A 23,513-nucleotide genomic window follows, 5' to 3' on the forward strand; every position below is an offset into this window, starting at 1 on the left:
TTATTGAATGTCCACAGACAATTCACCCAGCCTGTAAAAGAAGGGTGGATGTTTTGTTTTGCTTTGTTTTGTCTGCAAGGACAGAAGAATGACAGAGACTAAAGAGCTGTAGCTTCACAGCAGTGTGAACTGCAGACTGAACCCTTTGGTTGCTAATGTTGAGCTACTGATGTTTGCATTAAGGAAATTGTGTTTTAGTAGCTGTGTTTTAATTAAGGTATTACATTATATTGTTGGGAATATTAAATGCTAAAGTGAAGAAAAGGTTTGATCCCACTCATGACTGAGCATGTTATTATTAACCATAGTGGGTCACTATAGAGAGTCAATAAATTTTAGAGAAAAAAAAAACAAACAAACAAAAAACCCTCCACCGAGGTCTATGAATAAGAGGGGAATGATAGACAGCCACACTCAAAATGGAGATATGTAATGATAAACACTGGTCCCCGTCTTTTGGGCGCTCTCTTGAAGTAGTCAACAATTTAAAAGTAAGATAAAATAACAGGGGCATGTGCTGAGGGGTGGTGCTGCACAAGAACAAGAGTAAAATAAAGAAAATATTGTTTTTAGAAGTGCAAATTAAAATGTACCATTACACTCAGAGGATCAATATGAAGCTTAATATTTGTTAATTTTGAATGAAGTACATGACTGGTGACTGTTCTGTCCTGAGCTTTTGTTTTTACAGCACCCGCTTGATCACACCAACAGTTTCTCGCCACCGAAGAGGGGTACTTGCAAAAAATAAAGAATGGGGAGGAATATCATCAAAACTGGAAACAGGTAATCCCCAAAGGGGGTGATAATGCCATAACTTTCACTATGGTCAAATTCTCAAAATTTGACCCTCAAAAATTCTTCAAACATTTAGACACAAAGTGGAGATTTAGATAAATATAATGTCGTAAACCACATAAGCATGAAGTAGTTGATTCAATAAGATGGTGAAATAACAAGCAGCAAAAGGTTGATCATGTTAATGGTGTTTATTCAAGGGTGCAGAGGAGATTATTATTATTATTAAAGACAACAAATGAAATAACGAAAAGTAGAACTGGAAAGAATTTGCGTTAACGGTAATAAAATCAAAAAAAAGAAATACTAACTAAAACTGTACTGAATGTTCACAAAACTAACTAAAATTAACTAGATTTATAGCAAAATGTGTTTGGTTGCATTGATGTGTGCGTGCCCTGCTATAGTGAAATTAAGGTAGTACGTTAGTCGAGTCGTCTGGGTTGCTGCTCCGTTCACCCGCAGAATCTGGTCAGGAAAAGTCGGGAGACAGCGCCAGAATAGAATTGAGGATGATTTTAATATGACTGTTTTGTAGACATAACAAGAGTCTTGTAGTGGAGAGGGACGTAATGTCCTCCTGAGACCCAGAGAATAAGAAAAAACAGGGAGAAATTATTTTCGTTTTTTCTTTTTTCTTTTTTTTCTTTTTTCTTTTAAATGAATCAAGTGTTATTAAAATAACAATCTCATAAGATGAAGATCAGGGACCAACCCAGAAGTCACTGACACTTCACTAGCTGTAAACTATTGGTTTAGGAATAAGTGATGGCACTGAACTTTCTATTTCACAAAAGTCAATTTATTTAGGATATCTGAGGAAGTACTGATTTTATTTGGAGACACAAAGGAACATTTGGCACCTCCCTCATCGCACATCTGTTTCATTGTTGTACCCAATCATTCTACAACTGAAATGCCTTGGACTGCTAACCATTTCAGGCAAGTGGAGTGAACCATATTTTGCTAGATTCTCATCAGATTGGGGCTTCCTTTTATTGATCTTTGGAGAGAAGTCTTCATTACTGGTATTATTCAGGTCTTGTTCACATGTTTGTCCCAGGTTTCTCAGCCAAGAGGAGCTTAAACCCCAGATACTGTGAGTTCTTTTCACACGTTGAGATCACTGATAACTCTCAGCAACGACGTGATCTCGTAGGAACAATTAGGTGTTATGGATTCAACTATAATTGCGACTCTTATTTTTTACTTTACTGGAAAACATTTCTGCATTTTACCCATATTTTATTTTTAACTCAAAATCAAAATTCCAGATTCTACTACATGTTGGTTTTGCACCAGATAGGACGACAGATTTCAGGTGGCCCTGTGTCTTTCTCTATTACATCTGCCACTGCATCTTGATAATCTTTGTGTGGCTTTTAGTGGGTCCTGACCCTCTCATATTTTGAAAAATCTATGTTTGAATCTCCCTTAATAATTGTGTTAAGAATTCTCTCCGCCTTTGTCAAAAGTTGGGTATTAGGAAAAAGTGAAATAAATATAAATATAAAGTCCCAATGTGTAGAGCACACATTAATAAATTAGTCATGTTCCCTGTGAAAGTAAATGAGCCTAATTCTTAAAGACCCCTGAAATTATTTACCAGATGTTTATTTTTTGAATAAAATAAAAATCTGAGTTTAACAAAACATTTTAATTGTAAATATCAAGCTTACCTTTCTTTCTTCCATAAAATGTGCTTGTGGGCACGCCAGCCATTTTGAAAAGGTGGGAAAAACAATTGGCAAGGCCACACCCCCACACATGGGATATAATTTTAAAGGTACTGTTGTCCTCTCTAAGAAACATCAGGACTTAGAGGAGTGGCAAGTAGAGTATGAGAGCTACAAGCAAAAAACTAAATGTGTACTACAGTGCGCAAAAATGAATTACTGGGTCATCAGGGGGTCTTGAGGGACATTTATAAAACAAAAAATCCCACAAACTTTAAAAGTGCACTTGAAAAGCTCACACAAGAAGGTTAACCTAGCTTACCTAGAAGACCTCATCAGGGGGAGCACGCTCCCCCTCGTTGAAGAGCTCACCCACTTAACTCGCATCCCAAGAAAATAGCTAACCCCAGATAAGGCAGCGTGATGTATCCCGAGACAACAGGACTGGGACATCTAAATAAAGGTGTGAAACAATCGCCTTCAAAAGGTTATCAATTCACTTCAACCAAAATTAGGAACACTCGGTGCGGCAAGAATTAATAGTTATTAGTCTCAACACCCAAGGATAATTAGAAGAGCATGACTGATATGATGCAACTGAGATTTTGTTACACTTAACTTTTGCAAAACACAAATAAAACTAAATTGAAACTAAGGATTTTCAGAAAATAAAAACTAGACTAAACTAGCAAAGAATTGGTAAAAACTAATTACAACTGGTAAAAAATTGAAAATCTGGAGTTGAAACTAAATAAAAGATAAAACCTAATGAAAATGGCGAAACGTTTAAAACCCTGGTGCAGAGATTGGCAAATCTGACCAGGAACGTTATAAAATGGATTGTCAGAACAGTCAGCGTTAAAGCCACATTTGACAGTCCATACTAGGATGGCATTGGACATCTTGGGGGTGGAAAGGGGTTGGTGTGACCAAGGTGTGGTTTGGCTTGTCGTATGTATATTTGAGATCATATGGCTCTGGATGGACCGGTTACCAGGGCATGGAAGGAGGACAGACTCATTAAAGGAGGAGAAGGAACTTGCTGGGATTGGAGATCCTCTGGGTGAGTGGTTGATTAAAAGCATGCATAAAATAGAAGTTATCTGTTGTTATTGATTGGTAATAGATTGATAATTGGCCTCATTTACAGCTGTATTGACTTGTTGTGGACGTAGTCGACTTCAGGTTTAAACACTTTAATTAACAGGTTGAAAATAGTGACATTAAAGGAAGAGTATGCAGCACCACCCTGTCAGACGCCAGTGATGGTGGAGCTCACTGATGAATCAGGTGAGCTGGATTCATGGCTGATTCAAAACTAAGATCCCCCTGCTGTGGTCAGTAAGGGGAGAAAAGGGGGAAATAAAATCAAGAATTAGAGAGGCATTTATAAACGTTTAGGTGTCAAGTGAAACGGGACAAAAGGGGGTGTTTTACTGTTATTTTCAATGTCAGCATTATTATTGTATGAGAATCATGCAACAAGCATTGCATCGATGATCATTTATTGAAGCTTTTGACCTTATACTAACATCTGTGTTCCTGTGATTGTTATAACCTCTGATGAATCTTCCATTTACAGGTGTTAGGATAATGATATAATTTTTCATTGCAGGTGTAATCATGATCATTTTTATACATATTGCAACTTGTTGCTCATTGTAGAGTTGTGCTCAAGTTAATAAGGGTTAAAAGCTACAGTCAGCGCGAATGTCTGACTGATCTATTGAGGGGAAAGGCTTCGAGCATAGAAGGCCGCACGCGCTTACAAAACACTGATATCATGTTATTTTTTGTGATCTTTTCTTAAATTATGTCTTTAAGGTTAGTTTAAATAGTGGCAGTTAATTAAACGAGATTTATTAAAATATTAAATACCTGAGTCAGAACGTTACCCGCGGATCACCTTAAGAGTCTGGGAAACTTTGTAGCTGCCTAACTTTTTTTTTGAATGTTCTAGCTCCGTTGATTTGACACATTGGAATGTGTCAAAAAAGGGGGGGGGAGGTTGAGCTTTAACATCAAACCAGGATTATTTGAACATTTTATAACTTCATTTGTGTCTTTAATAATTTAGGAATGGTAAAGCTTAAGCTAATAGCGGTCCGAGAAGACGGACCTTTTAGAGAATCAGTGAAAAAGCATAAACTATCACTTTCATGTTTAATCATTACTCATTGAAATGAACTGAATAGCGTTTAGAAGATTTGTTAATTTTTTGTCTTTTGTTAAAAAGAGGGGTTTCAATAATTTTCAGACACACCTTGCAAATGTGCTTATAACGAGTTGGCACTCGGCCTTTTGAAGGTCAGAAGCTTCGTTCGGCGTGACTGTCCGGACTGATAAAGTGTAAGAAATGCCTTGAGTGCGGAGGGCTAAATGCAAACACTGCTTACACACACATAAGATATGATTAGAATAAGTCCCTGGGACATTCTGAATGTTTTAGACCAATTCTGAATCACTAGAAGGTCAGTAGATAATAACATTAGATTATTAGGGTTAGGAAGAGAGGTGTTTTGGTTTTCTGTCTCTTACAGAGAAAGGAACAGACACCAGACGAGGTCACAGAGATGCGAGGATCCTCCGTAGCAGAGTCAGACACAGTGACTGCCGAGACATCAACTGGGTCCAAGGGTCATGGCGTTTGGGCTCCAGCTAGTGACCACAAAAGGATGGATCCCATAAACACAGCAATAACCATGAAGGGGTTGGCGGAAATCCGGGAACACCAGACCAACGAGGTTCGAGAGGCTTTTGGGCAAAAAGGGGACACCTTCCTGTTCCTTTTTCTGGAGGATACACAGATCGTTGTTTGAAATCGGAGCAGAATAATCCCCTGATCTGTGTTACGACTGAAGGGTTGTCTAACCCCTAAGGTTGAAGAATTAAGAGCAGAGGATCACTCAACTGGACGACACTGGTAGCTGCAGCAATAAAATAAAGGTTAAGAGCTCTTCGGACAGAGGTTCTAGTCTACGTCTGAATGGTATAAGGGAACACCAAATAAAGCTGTGGGAGAACAGGGGAGTGTCATCTGGACCTGCTATCCTTGTAGTAATAGTTTGTCTTGCACCTGACTTGCGCAAACACAGAGGTCATCTTACATATGGTTTGCCCCTCAGGGGGACAAAGGACCTCAGGAGTGAGAAGAGATGAACCCGGCCACACTGGGCTACAGGGTGTTTGTGAGGTCATTATTCTAATGACCTCATCAGGGGGAATTGTAAAATTATGATATTATTTTATGCCATGTTATACCCCTAATTAAAGATTGTGAATTATTATGTAGTTTTAGTTTGCATTATTCTCCTGAATTAGAAGAAGCTGATAACTATTGCATTAGTTAAACTGATTTGCATTACATTAAATTGCTGACTTGTTGTGAATGAATGATATTGTTTTATGATGCATTATATTGCTGAGTTATAAGAAATACTGTTCGCAGAAGGTTATTGTCTAATTTGTCTGAGTAGAAGAGAACAGAGTGTGCTGGAGTTTTCTGCCCCATTTCAGCAGGAGCAGATAAACAGGGAGCCAAGGTCGTAGCTTAGGCGCTGTGTGAGAGAGAGCATGTGAATGTTTAGGCTTTTTATGATAAGGTGGAGGCACCAGAGGTTATAAAAGTTTGAGCAATGCTCCACCATTTTGAGATTTTGAGGCTGTCTGCATCAGTGTCCATCTCCCACGTGTGTGATCATTAAATCATCGTTTGACTCAACCCGGCCGGACCAGTGTTGTTATTGTGGTTTTTTCTCTTGTCTCCATCCCCAATATTTTGAACCTTAACACCTTCCAGTCAGGTTTTAGACAGAACCACAGCACTGAAACCTCGCTGACCAAAGTGTTTAATGACATATGTCTGAATACAGACAGTGGAAAAATGTCAGTCCTAGTTTTACTGGATCTCAGTGCAGCATTTGATACAGTTGACCACAACATATTACTCAAACGACTGGAGAACTGGGCAGGTCTTTCAGGAACTGTACTAAACTGGTTCAAAACATACGTAGAAAACAGGAAATACTTTGTATCAATAGGTAACTTCACATCTGAGCAGACAAGTATCACATGTGGAGTTCCCCAAGGTTCCATCTGGGGACCCCTTCTGTTTAACATCTACATGCTCCCACTGGCACAGATTATAAACAACAACAAAATAAACTATCACAGCTATGCAGATGACACACAAATATATATCACAATGTCACCAGGAGACCGAGGCCCTGTACAGGCTCTTGGTAAATGCATTGAGGAAATCAATGACTGGTTGTGCCACAATTTTCTCCAGCTAAACAAAAACAAACTGAGGTAATAGTCTTTGGCGCCAAAGAAAAACGAATACAGGTCACCAGAGAACTTCAATCTATACATCTAAAAACCACAAACCAGGCGAGAAATTTGGGTGTAGTGATGGATGCAGACCTAAACTTAGAAAAACACATTAAGACAATAACAAAGTCAGCTTACTATCACCTCAAGAATATATCAAGGATAAAAGATCTGATGTCTCAACAGGACCTGGAAAAACTAGTCCATGCATTCATCTTTAGTAGGCTTGATTACTGTAACAGCATCTTTACAGGTCTACCTAAAAAATCAGTCAGACAACTACAGCTCATTCAGAACTCTGCTGCTCGAGTCCTCACTAAGACCAAAAAAGTGGACCACATCAGCTCTGAGGTCCTTACACTGGCTGCCTGTCCGTCAGAGGATAGACTTTAAAGTTCTGATGCTGGCCTATAAAGCTCTGAATGGTTTAGGACCAAAATACATCAATGACCTCCTGACCCAGTATGAACCTTCCAGATCCCTCAGGTCATCTGGATCCGGTCTTTTATCAGTTCCCAGAGTCAGAACCAGACACGGAGAAGCTGCATTCAGCTTTTATGCTCCTTATATCTGGAACAAACTCCCAGAAAGCCTCAGATCAGCTGAAACACTCAGTTTATTTAAATCCAGGTTGAAGACTCACCTGTTCTCAGCTGCATTTGAATAAAGCACCAAATCCACACTTTAAGCTTAAATTTCAAAACTTACATTAACTACTGATTTTATCTACTGTTCTGATTTTATCTGTTTTGATTTTATATACTGTTGTTTGTTTGTTTGTTAATTAGTTAGTTTATTTGCTTGTTTTAATCAATTGTAAATCATGCTTTTTATTTGTTCTTGTTTCTAATGTCTCTGTAAAGCACTTTGAATCACCTTGTTGTTGAATTGTGCTATACAAATAAACTTGCCTTGCCTTTAATTACCAAATGATTTCAGGTTTTTACAGGAAACTTGAGGAAATAAAGTCTGAAACAACTGATGAATAAAGATGCACATCATCTGCAAACTTAATATTTGTTGAAATTTGCTCATTAATGTTGTTGTTGGACATTAAATCCATTTAACAGTAAAGTTACTGAAGTCTTTAAATTGTTAGCCTGACAATAAAGAACATTTAGAGTTTAAAGGTGTAAAGATGTGAATCGTTTTGGACGTTTCTGTACTGGGAACAAATAAAAGACACCAGCGTCCAGTTTGTCACAGCAAAACAGATTTATTGATGTGTCACTGAGTCCATGATTGACTGGAATAATTATTTTTACAATAAAACTGGTGCATAGATGATTCTGACCAATCAGACTGCAGATTCAACAGTTCAACATGCAAACTCTGCTGACTTCAAACCGGTAAATAATATAAAGCATCAGGATGACGAGGTTACCTGTAAACTTACATTCAGCTCGGTTTAGGACTCCTTAAAGAATAAAATCACACTTGAATTTACATCTTCAGTTATTATAGAAAAGTATTCTATCAGCAGCTGATCGTTTATCCCAGAAACCGTAATCTAAGAGCAAACAGTAAATACGAGTTAGCATCACTCTGCTGAAGCTTCTGCAGAGCCGATTATTACAAACACACGAAGCTCAAACACTTTAAATAGTGACAAATAACAGCTCACTCTCCTCAGATTACAATCAAACAGGAAACCAGTGATGCTGCATACTGGTTCCCAACGATCGTAACATTTCCCAGTCAGATCAGCAGGAACATCCTCTGCAAAGTGAAACTTTCTTAAATGCTTAGTTACACATTTGCTTCGGTTTTCAGGACTAAGATGCTGCTGGTTGCTGTTCAGGTGTCTCACCAAGCAGAGTGTGAGACCCTCAGACTAAACTAGAGTACATGTTTTTCTTCTACAGAGCCATAAAATGTGACTGGCAGCTACAGCATGCTTATACGTGAACAGGATGTGTAGTGAAACTAACGACAGTGCAGAGCTGCAGAGCTCCTGTCCTATATGGGGAAGAGCTCCGGCTCCTTGTAGCAGATATAATGAGCATCCATGCAGCAGTCGTCGTCGCTCCACTCAAAGCCCGTGCCGTTTCCCAGACTCATGATGGTGCACTGGCCTTCCTCCACCCCACCGGGCTCGCCGTCACCCCAGGTGGTGCTGTTGACGCTGTCCCCATTCACCCAGAACCACTCGCCGTTCAGCGAGCTGCGCCGCATGCCGATCCACACCTCTTGTACAGTGTTGTTAGTTAAAGACCTGTTCTGGTAAAGTTTGCCATAGATCTGTTTCTGGAGGTCGGCGCTTGACAGGCAGAGCAGCTCTAGTTTGCGATCAGCGCAGGTTTTAAAAGATTCACGCCAGTCGCTGGGTTGTTCTTCCAAGTCTAGAACCTCGGGGGTCACGGCGCAGCCCCTGAAATCTGTTCGGGAAGAAGAAGAAGAAAAGGCTGAAATCAGAGGTTTCACAAGACTAAACATTAAAGCAAACGTCCGAGGCGTAAAGTTTAGGGTGCAGTCGTTCACATTTATTGGAAGGAAGCAGCTAAAGAGTCGACGCTTGCTTTTTCCCTGGGCTCCTGTTTGCTCTCATCGGGTTCTTTCTTTAAATCTGTTCTAGTTTGTATTTCAGTTGTTGTTGTTATCGCAGCTCCATCACTGCTCTGTGCGTCTGACGTTTGTGTTTCCATTCTTGAGTCCCATTTTTCCCACTTATATAAATCAAAGTTTAGCTTCAAAGGTAAACATTTCTGGATTCTTTATTTATTTCTGCTTTATTTTGCTGATCATGGCTCACATGTGTGAGCTGCAGCGGCGATCGTGGCTCAAGAGTTGGCAGTTTGGAAGGTTGCCGGTTCGAGCCCGGCTTGGACAGTCTCTGTCGTTGTGTCCTTGAGCAAGACACTTCACCCGTTGCCTACTGGTGGTGGTCAGAGGGCCCGGTGGCGCCAGTGTCCGGCAGCCTCGCCTCTGTCAGTGCGCCCCAGGGTGGCTGTGGCTACAATGTAGCTGCCATCACCAGTGTGTGAATGTGTGTGTGGATGATTGTGTAAAGTGCTTTGGGGTCCTTAGGGACTAGTAAAGCGCTTTACAAATGCAGGCCATTTTCACCATTTATCCTTCTAGTTCAGGCCTCACAACCGTGAGGAACACTCCTGTCCAGACGAAGATCGCCGACAGGCTCCACGGGGAGGGTGGAGTCAGGCTGGCTGTACTGACAGTGCAGCATATTAATGGAAGGTAAACGGGAATGACGCCTGCAGCTCTACAAAACGTGGGAGATCTTCCTGTGGAGTGCACCGAGGCTGGTGTCCAAGCATCAGGAGCCACCTCACGCTCCTACTATCAAAGCACTCCTGAACCCACGACAGCATCAGAGACATCTTATCTGGACTAAAGAGGGAAAGAACGGGACTGTTGCTCTGTCCAAGTTCTCTTGGAAATGAAAGGCAGCATCAGGCTCCCGGACTCTTGACGAGCAGACACTTAGATGCTTGAGTCTGCGGTCGGTGATGATTCGGGGCCGTGTGCCATCTGCTGACGAACTTTAAGGACTTAGCACCCGCCCACAGCTCACCTGACCTGACACCCCAAATCAGTGGGAGAGGCCAAACATCTGACACACCAATCCAAGCTGAAGGCCTGTAAGCAGCTGTGCTTCAGTGAGACCTCAGCAGGACAAGCTGAGCGCTCAGGTGAGCACGCTTCAGAGGCTGGACGTTTCTGTACTGAGAGTCCTGCGACTGATCTCGTCTGATTTTAATGACGTAAGCATCACAATAAAAAGTCTGCATTAAATTACAAACCAAACTTTTTTCATGATCTTTGTTTTTTTAGATGCACGGGTACATATGACGTGTCCTGCACACAGTGGATATTATCACTAACTGTGGAAATCAGCAGCAGTTCCTCACCTGGGCTTGAACTGACGACAGGTGCCTGGTTCCCAAACAAAGTGCTTCCATTGTTCCCGCTAAAGTAGACGGCCATTTTGGAGGAAGTGTGCCAGATGACAGTTTCACCCAAACTCAGAGGAACTTGTATCGAGCTGTAATTAGTCCCCTCCAGTTTCGTCCAGTCTGCACTTGATATGTGGTTATTTCCAACACGAACCCCGTCGGTGACGTTACTGCTGACCACGATCACGGCGTAGTTCTTGGAGATCGTGGGGAATGCTGTGACCACAAAGCAGCAGGCAAAGTTTGCTGTTGGGATCAGAGGGAGAAGTAATCCCGGCCGGTAGAGGATGGCTGTGCCGGCTACATCATACGTCGGTGAGCTTGAGGCGTAGGGCGTGACGCTGGTGGAATCGTTCTGTGCCAAAAGTACCATCGTCTCTCCCGCGGAATCCTGGGCCAGAAATGGAGGAACTAAGTACTTCAGCGTCCTGCCTGAGGCTGGCGGCAGAATGGCGTACAGCAGCCCGCAGCTGCAGTAGCGCTGGACGGCGCAGGGGTGGCCAAAGAGGACGGCCACTGGCTTTTCAGCCGTCACGTTTTTAAACCCTGCACTCTCATTCAACCAGATCTGAGCAACCTGGCCTGACTGGAGGGAAACTTCTTGCGTCTTTAATCCTCCGACGTTCACGTTGTTTTGCTGCTGAACACCGTTGACGATGATGATTCTGAACGGGCCTCGCTCCGTCACCGTCTGCACAACTAAGTCCTGATAATTGTTTGTGCCGGGAATTGTGGGTATTGGTGGGATGAGGTACGTTGTGCCGAGTTTGTCTGTAGGTATGACGACAGCAGTCTGCAGACTGTCTTCTTTACGGCTGATGGCTTGAATGGTGATATCTTTGTTGCTGTCAATGGTCAGAGTTTTGTTGGAGATGTTTTGCTTCCCGAGTTCCAGCTTTGCATTCACGGTGAAATTCCAAACATCTCCAGCGTCCAGGACCCGTTGCTCAGACTTGTCGTACTCTTGAACTCGGACTGTTGTCTCGTTTTTCAAAGCAGTGATTATGACCATGTTTGTGGGCGGGCTGGGGTAGTAGCTGGCGATGTTCTCCGGAAACACAACGGTAAAGTTTTGGCCGACGGTGTCGTAAGGCACAGGGCCCGTGGACTCTGGTGAAAGAAAACACAGCAGCTGTTTAATGAGGAAGAAACAGAACCGTCTTTGTCCTTCCTTTCTACCACATTTTCAGGAATTCTGGTGAAAATTATTCCAAATAAAAAGAGAATTCTGGATGATTCAGCAGAAATATTCTGAAAATCAAAAACCCTGCCTGATTTAAATTTGGCTTGATCTATCCCAGCATCCTCCTCTGTCACACCAACCCTCTGCATCACCTCTTTCCTCCTGCCTGCAGCTCCATCTTTATCCTCCACCCTCAAACCACCTCGTCCCTCTGACTCATTTCTGATCCTGTCCTTCCCGCTCATGAACATCGAGCCCGTGTCTTTGTCATCGTGCTACGACGTTTGTGTCCATGCATCACAGCAGGTCTCACTGACTCACAGAATAAACTGTGCAGGTGATCGAGTGGGTAAATGTAAATGGCATCAAGAACATGTAAAAACACGGACAAAAGATCACAGATTGCAGACTGTATATTAAAGATGGCCGTGGCCGGCCTTTGACACCTTTTGGCCATCACCATTTTTGTTTTTAAACCACAGCTGATTATCATATTGAACAGCAGCTAAGCTTGAAAACTTCAGTCAGGTGATCATTTCTATAGCAACAAGCAGACTACAGACTGAACACACCCATCGCCGCCTCAGAGGAAGTTTCCATGCCCCTGAAACAGAGCCCTTCACTTCATTGGCTGGTTTGAGAGCAGGTGGGTGGAGCTTCTGTTTATTTTCATAAAGACCAAAGAGCAGAAAAGCTGAAGGCTAACAGGGATGACGTTACACTGACACCCTGCTTTTAAGCCGTGTTGAAGCTCGAGCGACACGTTTAAGCCGAGCACAGAAACTCAGGTACACTCGATCAGCTGAGCAGGAATAGAAAAGCCCCCCCTCTGTTGTTATGAAGACGCAGCATCTGCAGCCCTTTTCCCCTTTATCTGCCCGGGTTGACTGCTTTTCCTTTGCAACCCACCACGACCGTGTGTACATGCTTGTCGTCATAGAAACATGTCTGCGACGTCATTATTATGTGACACAAACACTACAGCAAAGGTGGAGGTCGAAGCGAACGTAAGCCCGCCGCTCGGTCTGTGGCTTTCCTCACACTCGTTGTTTGTTAGCCATTTCCTTCGTTCCCGAGTTTCATAAATGGCGGTTTTGATTTTGGTGAACGAGATGCTACCGACCAGCCAATCGGTGGCGTGCAGTCTGACGACGTCACATTTTAGTGCGTGTTTGGATGGCTTGGAGCCCCGGCTGAGCAGGTGCTGAAATAGTACCGGGTACTATGACCTAATGGGAAACCCTGGAAACCGGGGCGAGTGGATCCGAGGAGGTACTAATGCAGGGGTGGGCAACTCCAGGCCCTAAGGGCCGGTGTCCCTGCAGGTTTTAGATGTGTCCATGAACCAACACAGCTGATTTAAACGGCTAAATTAGCTCCTCAACATGTCTTCAGTTCTCCAGAGGCTGGTAGTGAACTAATCATGTGATTCAGGTGTGTTGACCCAAGGTGAGATCTAAAACCTGCAGGACCCCGGCCCTCGGGGCCTGGGATTGCCCAACCCTGTACTAATGGAAAAGGAGCTTATGTTTCACATCGGGCTGTAAACGTGTTTATTTCTGATGCTCATGTTAACAGTGGCATCTACGCTGAAGCCTCTGGTGGACAGAAGGGGAACTGCAGGTTCACAGTTGGATTATCAGTGTTTCAGATCAAACTGTAAGCATGCAGATTATACTGGAGAATAAAATGATGGGTTCCAACAAGCTGCAGTTTGTTAGTAAAGATGGGTTAATGACAATAATGTCAAGATTAAATGTCAGTAATGAATGTTCGGTTTGAGTTTTGAATTCTTATTATAATTTGGATCCTAAAGCTCTTTTGCAGTGAGCAGGTGGGAGTAGTGATACTCTTCATACAGTCTGTAATATTTCACATGTAGCATCTATGACCCCAAACTGCAGGTGACCCAAAAGAAGCCCAGGTGTGCTGATCGTCGCGTTTACCTGAGCTCCTCGCTCCCAGCAGCAGCAGGAGGACCAAAGGATACATGATGGAGGAAAAACACCAACGTCTCCCTGCGACGTACAAAGACACGTAAAGAAACAAAGGATCACATGAGGTTAATGTCCTGCTGCTGCTTAACTTTGAGTTCAAAATCATCTGAGATATGACGTCACATTTACCTCAGTTTATCATCAAATTACAGAAGTGGCTTTGATATGAAGCTTCTGTCGACACAAAGGAAAAATATCAGGAAACACTGAAAAACTGCAAACACAAACTCAAACACGTTTAATGCTTAAATAATAAATCAGAAAATAGATCACATGCAATAAAGTCAAATATTTTAAAAGTACAAAAATATTTTATCAAAATACAGATGTATGAAAAAGAAAACCGGGCCGAGCTAATGTTCAATCAAATCTGAAGAAGCGTGAAACAACAAACGGCTCTGTGATCGATCGAGCTGCAAACGGGTCAAAATCAGAATTTGTGCCTTTGAGGAGAAACCCGAGTCTTACCTGCCGGTCTGCGGTCAGCGGCTGACTGTGGGGAGTTTTCCACAGTCACCTTCTTTCCTGTCCTTCAGGTATGGAAACGATCATTTGTGAGTCAAACTCGCAGTGATTTGGAAGACATTTGCATGCCATGCACATCAGTGCAGGTGTGGCTGGGGCCTCGCGACTGTGCGAGCTCCTGCAGCTAAAAGCACCAAATCGATCTGTCAGAGCTTCGATTCATCTTTGATCCTGTCGTCACATCTGAAATGTCTCATCTTGTACTTGGTGTGGTCGTTCGGACAGACAGGAGAGAAGCCGTCAGCTGTTAAACCTGGATGATATTTCCTGTGGTCAGAAACGTCCAACCACGAACTGACCTCGGCTTCAGTCGGCGTGCACATTAAACACGTGCTTTCCTCTGATCAGCTGATGACAATAATCAATCAATCAAAATGTATTCATATAGCACATTTTAAAGACCGCAGTACACCAAAGTGCTTTCCAGTAAAATCCTGATACAGATTAAAAAAAATCACAATATAAAATATAAATTACAGATATAAATAAAATAAATAAAATATAAAATAATTACATAATCTAAATGCAGAGCCAGATGTAAATTACCCTAATTAGCCCTGAATACCAGGTTAAACAAATACGTTTTTAGGCGTGATTTAAAAGACTGAATGGAATCTGATGCACGAACATGAAGAGGAAGAGTATTGCATAAGCTGGGTGCAGCAACGGCACGGTCTCCCCTGGTCTTCAGCCGAGACCAGGGCCCTGTTTCAAGAAGCCGGTTTAGTGGAAAAACTGAGTAAGTATACCCTGAGTTAACGAAAACTCTGGGTATTCGGTTTCACAAAGCGAGTTCAGCTGCAGCCTGAGTGAGTCACTATGACGACACACTCCGTGAAGCTAACCTGCCCCTAGCAGGTTTACTACAACTAACCCTGACTGTCTCCGCCCCTTTGTCGGAAACCTGACAGTAGGAAGTGTCGGACATGGCGTGTCCCTTCCTTGAAGAGCCAGTAGATCGTGAAGCCCAAATTCTCCGCAGAGCTCTCCGCCGGGAGAGAGTGATCAGAGCGCGTTTGGACATTTTATCATTTCCTGATGATTGTCTGTGTGAACGTTACCGTTTCTCAGCACAATCTACAATTTATTTGAATAACATCCTCAGGCCATATATTACGCATGTGACACATCGCGGACATGCTCTCAGTTCTGTACATATTATTTGTATTGCACTTCGGTTTTTTGCAAACGGGAGCTTTCTGTATAATATTGGTGACGCTGAGCACGTTTCCAAGGCTACCGTCTGTCGGGCAGTCAGGAATGTTACAGTTGCACTGAAACGTCTCCTGTACTCGTCTGTGGTGTTCCCCGGTCATAGACCCACAAGATTCATCAAAGAGGGATTCCACAAAATTGCAGGTAGCAGGATGACCAAAACGTAATGTATGATGTGGTGATACCTGGACTACTACTTAAATTCTACATTTATTTTCAGGGTTCCCAGGCGTGATTGGCTGTATAGATGGCACTCACATTCCAATCATTGCTCCTTCAGTAAATGAAGGAGACTATGTGAACAGGAAGTCTTTCCACAGCATTAATGTACAGGTACATAGTTCCCTGTAGCATGTCAAACTAACAAATTATTTCATTATAGTAATGGATGCTAATTTGTGTTCTCTGCACTGTGAAGATCATATGTGATGCTGCCAACATTATCACAAATGTGGAAGCCAAGTGGCCAGGCTCTGTCCATGACTCACAAATATTCCGTGAATGTACACTGAGCACAAAATTTGGACATGGTGAGTTGAGAATACTTTAAAATATATAAAGACCAATTGCTTCAGGGACATTTGAACTGAAGTGTATCCTTCTGTCTTAGGAGAGTTCACTGGCTACTTGCTTGGTGATAGGGGGTATCCATGTTTACCCTATTTGCTTACCCCTTACCCTGACCCTGAACCGGGCCCACAGCAGCGATATAATCTGGCTAATTGCAGGACAAGAGCCAGAGTTGAAATGACTATCGGAATGCTTAAGGCCCGGTTCCAGTGCCTGCAAAGACTCAGGGTCACCCCAGAAAGGGCATGTGACATTATTGTGGCATGTGTGATTCTTCACAACATTGCCACAATTAGAGGAGAACACTGTCCTTCTGAACCAAACATCAGCAGTGATCCAAACCATGAACATCCTGACCCTCCCACGGACATACAAGATGGAAGCGCAGTCAGAGACACCATATGTCACAATCATTTCCTTTGACCCATCACCTCAACATGTTGAAAGAAGAATAAACAGATTTTTTGTTCAACTGGCTTTATTGGTCGCCTGTGTTTCCTGTACACAAAGTATTAAAAGATGTGAACCTCATAAAGTGTCTCTGTTGCTTCCTCCTCTGTAACAGCTGTCAATGTTTCTTCATTATTTTCCTGTAGTAAAGAAATAAACAACATTGCTGTTCTACTGTAAACTCATATAATCTGTGGAGTATTACTCACAACTGCATGTTGGTCTGGCTCAACAGGAGGCTGCACCAGATGCAGTACACCACCACCATCAACTGATAGAATATGAGGTTTATACAGGTCACTTATAACTTACAAGGGACCAAATGGCAATTAACAAACATACCAATCACCTTACACTTCATTGTCATTATGCTCTCAAAGACAACCAAGACTGAGGGAAGGCAAAATCAGTAGGAAAATAACTTCACTACAAAATAATCCATTATGGTAAAGAGTTTATCAAATGAATGAGTAGCACTGCAAAGGTGACTGTGAAGAAAGGATGTATGCACATCATGTATTATTTTGGATTTACCCCCTATGTAGGCACTTGTGTCTTGCGGGGTTATTGCCTCAGAGGATGTCCCCGCAGAGATGCCTTCGGCCACAGGGCGCCCACTGTTTTGGCTGAGGGCCAACTGCTCAGCCTCTGTGAGTGGTGGTGGTGGAGGACCCCCACCTGTTTTTCGGGCCTCTGCTTTTTTCTGTTGGCTATAACGGGCCACATTTGAGCATACAGAGTAAGCAAATATGTACTTGTAATGTGCTCAGATAATTTCAATAAGTGCTTACAGAAAGAAAATTAATGTAGCCTCTAACTGCAATTGATTTACATCGGACAAACAGACCAAGCACTATGGCTCATAATACAATTACACCTCACCTGTTTGGACTATATTTTTATATTTCATTTTTACTTGCTGCCAGGAACGTTTGGGGCCTGTTGGGTTGCACCTGCGCTCACATCACATCACAAAATAAAATGTATAAAATAACAAATAAAATAACATATGATAAAATAACGTGTTAAATGGGTGGAAATCCCTCGATCAATGTTTATATTAACACTCACGCATTGACTCTGTCGGCTATGTTTTGCCATGCATGCTCTCTTTCTTTTGCAGCTGTGGCTGTGTTACTTTTTTCCGCGGAATTTGCATGTTATCGGCATATGCTGCCATCAGAATTTCGGCCTCAAGCGCTGTAAAATACATTGACCGCGCCTTCTTTCCCTCCGTCTCCATGGTGACTCGCTTAATCTGTGCTCCGCTTATCAGGGCTTTATGTATCCTCGTCCGCGCGCTTCACTTGGGGTTAAAGCAACTCCGCGTTGATTGAACTACTTGTTATCAGCCTTTCTGAAACCGAATATTCCGAGTTGGACAGTTCGGGGTTACTCAACCCTGAGTATCGTTTTTCACTCTGAGTTTTCTAAACCGGCTTCCTGAAACAGGGCCCAGATCTCATCTGCAGTCAGTTTGAAAGTCAAATGAGGCTGAGCTCGCTCTGAGCCGTGTTTTACAGTCAGCGTCCATTTAAATGATCCCTGTAACCTGTTTAAAGGACAGCGCGTCCCGTCTGTGCTGTTTAAATTAGTTTGACTGGAATTAAAACAGGAAAGAGTAAATTCAGAAAACAGAGATCAGCTTCCTCATTTTTTTAAACATCATGTAAAAACACTTTCATCTGGATTTGGTATCACAATTAAAATTATTTTTGTGTGTGTGTCCCGTTTGGATCTTTAGCCATCAGAATTGTTGTCTTAAGGCCAAGAAAGATGCAACTGCAAAGCTCTCTCAAAAACATTTTGAGAGAGCTTTGCAGATTATTTTAAGGTCTACATTAATAAGGGCTATTGGACGATAGCTTGAAGGAAATACAGGGTTGTCCAGAATTCTTTGTAAAAATCTGGACCTGGAGCCTTATTATTGGGCATATTTATCAGGCTTCCTGGAGTTCACCTGGCGTCAGTGGCGAATCCAGTGCCACTGCTTGGGTGTCTAATAACTTTGGAAGAGTTATGTTGTCGAGAAATTGATCAATTTCGTTTTTAGACGGGTTTATTTGTGGTGTATATAAAGTTTCATAGAAATCCCTAAAAATGTTGTTTATTTTTTTAAGATCATATATTGTGTTCCCAGATAAATCTTTAACAGCACATATAGTTGTTTTTTCTTTATTGATTTTTAACTGGTTAGCAAGAAATTGTCCTGATTTGTTACCGTGTTCATAATTTTGCAGGCGAAGTCTTTGTACTAAGAATTTAGTCTTTTTATTAATAATTTCATTTAATTCTAGTTTTGTCTTGCGTATTTTGTTTAATATTTCTTGATCTTGGTGTGACACAAAGGCTTTTTCACAATTAAATTTAAGCTAAAAACAACAACAAAGTATTACATAATGGGATCGTCACTTGTAGTTCACAATTTGTCCACATGGGGGTGCAGTTTCCCCTCATTAAGATTCAACAATTAATGTCCTCATTACTGCCTGCTGGGTTCCTGTTTCTCTCTCTCTCTTACACACACACACACACACACACACACACACACACACACACACACACACTGTAATCCTCCTTGTTGCCCTGCCTGTTGTGTAACTGTGAGAGCTCTTATCTAACGACTGTCTAACAGCTGCATCACCAAAGACTTCAAAGTCATTGTTGTTAAAAAAATCTCAGGTGTGTTCGAGCTGTGATTATACATCATTACATTATACATCGATGTGTGATAACTCACTTTACCACACATCGACACATCTGTATACATGTAGCACATCAGTATATCTGCTCATCTATATAGCAATATAAACATCTGTATACTCATTTCTACATAATCTGTCATAACTGCTCCCAGCTGTTATCCTAACCGTATCTGTATATAATCTGCTCCTACTGAACTTACTGCTCTTGCAAACTGTATTTTGTTTTCCTGTAGTCATACATGTGTAATGACAATAAAGTTGAATCCTCAAACAGTCACACAGAGAACTCAGACGAATAACTCTCATCATCTCATTCGATATGAAACTCTAAGCAGAGCTCACATTAGTGTCAGACGGAGAACAGCTCACACTGACAGTCGGTAAGCTCGCTCAGCAGCCGCAGAGCAGAAGCCAGGGGGAGTTGCAGTGACGCGCCCGTGAGCTCCGCAGGCAGCCAGCCGTGCCTGAGTGACCGAGCCCCAGGCCGAGGGGCTGGGGGCACCCCACCTCCGAAGTGGCCCGAGCAAGCCCCAGGCTCCAGGCCCCGATAAGCGGCCGCCAAGGAGTGAGCCGGTGTGTACCTGGACGCCCACCCCCAGACACAAAGAACCACCAACGCACCGATGTCTGAGGGAGTCCACCACTGGCAGGGGGAGTGGTGGTGGGTGGAGATAGGCCTCCAAACCTTGGAGGGCCTGAGATGTCCCCAGAGAGGTGGCGCCTGACACCCAACCTGACATATAGACACAGACATACAGGCACACACAGATACAAACATCCATTCCCACCCTCATGCTCTCATATGCACTTACTCCACACTCAACCAACGTGGAGACAGACATAAAGAGACGCTGTACACACGATCACACTCCCCAAGCGTACTCTACAAACCGGGTCTAGGTGCCCTTGCCCCTGGAGGGGGGAACTGCACCCAGACCCAGGTGGTGTTACCCTTTTCCCTGCGGTGGGGAGAGGCAGACCGCCCCGACTCCGCAGCAGCAGGGAGGCCCCACACTCCAGACCGCAGTCGGACGGCCAACTCCTTCACACGCCCCCGTCCTCTGCTGCCTGTTGTGTGCAGACATGTACCTGTAAATATATGCTGCACAGTGCCCTCTGTAATTATTGCAGCTGCTTCGTCTCTTTTTCCTTTGAAGTAACTGGCATTGTGCTTTGTGATTGCTCAGAGTTACAGGTTTCTTACTCTCATCGGCTCATCTTTGTTTTCTGTTTCATTCAGGGTTTCAGTTTTTCTCACGTTGGTTTGTTTCTGCATCCAGGACAAAAACAGAACAGTACATATTCCATCTATCACAGTCACGTGCAGGTAAACCTGCTGTGCGTGCTCTGCAGGTGTGCACACCTGGAACATCTGTCCGTGTCGTCAGACGCACAGATCAGGTCGAAGCAAAGGTGCCGCCGCGACGTGATGTGAAAAACCTGAAGACTTGAGAGTGAAACACGATCCTAATAACTGCTGTTTTTGTGCAGCTGCTGTAGAGTCGTGATTCATATCAGAGACACCATGTGACCTCTGTGGCGACAGCTGGACGCGGCGGGTGATGGCGAGGCCTCCGTTACTGTCTCGCTGCACGTTATAGTTTTATATGTTTACAGTCAGATACAGTTACGACCTTTGAACTTTGTTCTCACAGACCTGCAAATATCAGCCTTAAATCCTGTGTGTGTGTGTGTGTGTGTGTGTGTGTGTGTGTGTGTGTGTGTGTGTGTGTGTGTGTGTGTGTGTGTGTGTGTGTGTGTCCTCTAATCTGTAATCTGCCTCTAGATTACAGTTTGCAGGAAGTCTTAAATAATGACATCATTGTGTGGCTGTGGCCCCGCCCCCTGCATGATATCACTCAGAGCTGGATGGTCTGTGAGAGCAGCAGCATGGCCGCCTTCGTCTCAGTGAGTAATCTTCATTTTATTCCATCTGTTTTGTGTATTTTGTGTCTTCGATCATCGAGAGCTTTTTCTCTGTTTGTTTTTTTCTTTCTTCATATTTAGAACAAAGAGTCTGATATTTGATCCTGTCACTTTTTAATCAGGAGCTTTTCTTATCTCACTGATTTTCAGCAAATAAAAAAGCAAAGTAAGTAAGTTTAAGTTTTAGTAACATTTCATTTATTAAAAGGAAAATAAATTCAAGCTCTGGAAGTTTTATGTTAGTCGACGCTTTTTGGAGATGATTTTTGTACGTTGCTGAGAAACTTTTAGAAAGTGAAGAAAATGTTTCAGGAACATTTTTTATTTTTATATTTGTTTAAAGTTTTGGGCTTTTTAGAAAAAGAGGAGCTTTTTGAGATGGGACGAGTTTAATCTTTGATCTCAATTAAACTCACCAACATGAAATAGTTTTTACAGAAAGTAATCCAGGTAAAAACAAATCACTGAGACTCAGCAGCAGCTTCCTGGTTGTTTTTCTAACCACATCAGGATAATGTGACGATGCTCCACCTTTAAATGGGTCTGACAGATGCTGCTGCGAGGAAGCAGCCTGTATCTGGTGGCCTCTGTGTGCTGCTGCTGGTAAACGAGGTCTAATTAAAGCAGAAGTAGGTCTGTGGCGGCGGCGGCGGCTCCTGGGAGCCGTCCTGCAGACGGAGCGCTCGATTTAGACCCAGCGTCCTCTGAGATCAGCTGATCCAGTCCGTCCTTCACAAACATGTAGATTAAACTTCCTTCCTTGAAACGCAGCGAGCTGTCCTGCTGCTCAGGGCGTGTGACCAGGGACTATTTTCAGCAGCGGAATAATCCACGTTTGGTACGCGTTGTGTGACCAGTTATCCCTCTGAAGGATGTCCTCCTCTCGTTTCAGCTGGTAACATGTCAGCACTGCCCCGTCACCTCCACCCGCCGCGGCCTCATCTACAGAGACTCTCTCTCCGCTCTGTCCAGGAACCTCAGGGCCCCCGGGGGCCCCCGTCAGCCCCCGGGCCCCCGGCCGCAGGGCTTCGGCCTCCAAGGCGGACGCCGCTGCAGGCTCAACAGGTACGGCGCGCACATCTACAGACACAACAAACCAATAAAAACAGATCACCTGATCTAATCGCAGCCGCCGTCCGTCCCCACAGACCTGAGCTCCCAGAATCCACTGCTCTGGCTCGCTCCAAGCAGTCTGGCAGCATGAAGCACCTGGTCCTGGCTCACCTGAGGAGGATGCTGACTCCGAGCCCCGCCCAGCAGCAGAGAGGCCTCCGCCTGCCAGGCTGACCTCTGACCCGCTGCTGGGACGCAGGAGGTGGTCCGGAGTCGCAGTGAGAGCTGCTGGACACCAGAGGGCGACAGAGGTTCAGACTGGGTCTGAGGTGGAGGAGAACTGGTGTGGTTGCCTTTCCCTTTTCCCTCACCTCCACCCAGCACCTGTGGGAGGAGGCCGGACTTACCGAACATCCTCATCCTCCGCAGGGAGGAAGAGCGCAGCAGCTGTCCACAAAGTTCTGAGCAGAAGCTCCTCAGCGTGGTGGGTCTGAGCCCCACGGCACTGTGGGTAATGACTGCAGCTGCTCAAGACACAATTTTCCTGCTGCAAATGAACAAAATGTTAATTATTTGTGTTTCAGAGATTCAGCCGTCGCTGTGATGGCTCAGATCTGTGTGTGTCAAACTGTATTTATTAAACAGACTTTAGACATTCATGTTAAACTTAAGTAAACGAGTTGGATTCAACAGTGTTTCTGTTTCCTGGAGTTACTTTAGGTTCTGTGATCAGTGTTAGATGATTATAGTGTGTAGCTGCAGATCGGAGCAGCTGACTGTCTCGTGTCCTGCAGCAGGAGAATGAACCCACAGCAGCCAAACAGCTGATTGTGTTCAGGCTTCAAAGCTTTATGGTGAGTTTGACACTGAACTGCAGAACCTCTGAAATAAACCCACTTCCTGTTTCTCTGCGTCATTGTTGATTGTTTGCTGGGTAGTGTACAACCGCAGCTCTGAAAAAGTCAGGATGCTGTCAATCAAAGCCAGTGTCGTAAAGTCACATTTGATTCAAATTAGAAAACATTTAAACTGAGGGAAGGATTCGTTACACGAGCTCGTGCTGAGTCTGATGTCAGCGTCACGTCTGTAAAGCAGGACCAGTCTGCGCTCTGACATCGGTCTGTGATGGTCTGTGATGGTCTGCGATGGTCTGTGAGCCGACGACAGCA

At 43.5% G+C, this 23,513-nt stretch overlaps 2 protein-coding genes and 1 long non-coding RNA gene across 3 annotated transcripts; 2 read left to right on the forward strand and 1 right to left on the reverse strand.

Moving 5' to 3' along the window:
• Positions 1-7,997: 7,997 nt before the first annotated feature.
• Positions 7,998-15,081, reverse strand: LOC113032734 (uncharacterized). Its single transcript, XM_080308184.1, has 5 exons — positions 14,369-15,081; positions 14,030-14,074; positions 13,850-13,921; positions 10,676-11,830; positions 7,998-9,184 (listed from the first exon to the last, which is right to left on the reverse strand). Exons 3-5 carry the CDS (start codon positions 13,893-13,895, stop codon positions 8,766-8,768), a joined length of 1,620 nt encoding a protein of 539 aa, XP_080164310.1. The 5' UTR covers positions 13,896-13,921; positions 14,030-14,074; positions 14,369-15,081; the 3' UTR covers positions 7,998-8,765.
• Positions 15,082-15,281: 200 nt separating this feature from the next.
• Positions 15,282-16,687, forward strand: LOC145431883 (uncharacterized). Its single transcript, XR_013912193.1, has 2 exons — positions 15,282-16,170; positions 16,251-16,687. It is a non-coding gene; the product is annotated as an uncharacterized LOC145431883 (long non-coding RNA).
• A 4,453-nt stretch (positions 16,688-21,140) lies between these two features.
• On the forward strand, positions 21,141-23,039 carry LOC145432007 (uncharacterized). The gene is made up of 3 exons (XM_080308609.1): positions 21,141-21,273; positions 22,184-22,356; positions 22,440-23,039. Exons 1-3 carry the CDS (start codon positions 21,235-21,237, stop codon positions 22,576-22,578), a joined length of 351 nt encoding a protein of 116 aa, XP_080164735.1. The 5' UTR covers positions 21,141-21,234; the 3' UTR covers positions 22,579-23,039.
• Positions 23,040-23,513: the final 474 nt, after the last annotated feature.

The sequence above is a fragment of the Astatotilapia calliptera genome, chromosome 11, assembly GCF_964374335.1.
Source record: "Astatotilapia calliptera chromosome 11, fAstCal68.1, whole genome shotgun sequence".
In the NCBI taxonomy this organism is placed as follows: Eukaryota; Metazoa; Chordata; class Actinopteri; order Cichliformes; family Cichlidae; genus Astatotilapia; species Astatotilapia calliptera.

Bases quoted from the DNA above. Each gene is read 5' to 3' on its own strand.
- LOC113032734 (XM_080308184.1), bottom strand. From the start codon at position 13,895: ATGTATCCTTTGGTCCTCCTGCTGCTGCTGGGAGCGAGGAGCTCAG. The intron at 11,831-13,849 runs GTAAACGCGACG...TTCTTTCACCAG, and splicing joins GCTGGGAGCGAGGAGCTCAG to AGTCCACGGGCCCTGTGCCT. The intron at 9,185-10,675 runs GTGAGGAACTGC...CTTCCCGAACAG, and splicing joins TGTCGTCAGTTCAAGCCCAG to ATTTCAGGGGCTGCGCCGTG.
- LOC145432007 (XM_080308609.1), top strand. From the start codon at position 21,235: ATGGTCTGTGAGAGCAGCAGCATGGCCGCCTTCGTCTCA. The intron at 21,274-22,183 runs GTGAGTAATCTT...CTCTCGTTTCAG, and splicing joins GCATGGCCGCCTTCGTCTCA to CTGGTAACATGTCAGCACTG. The intron at 22,357-22,439 runs GTACGGCGCGCA...CCGTCCCCACAG, and splicing joins CGCCGCTGCAGGCTCAACAG to ACCTGAGCTCCCAGAATCCA.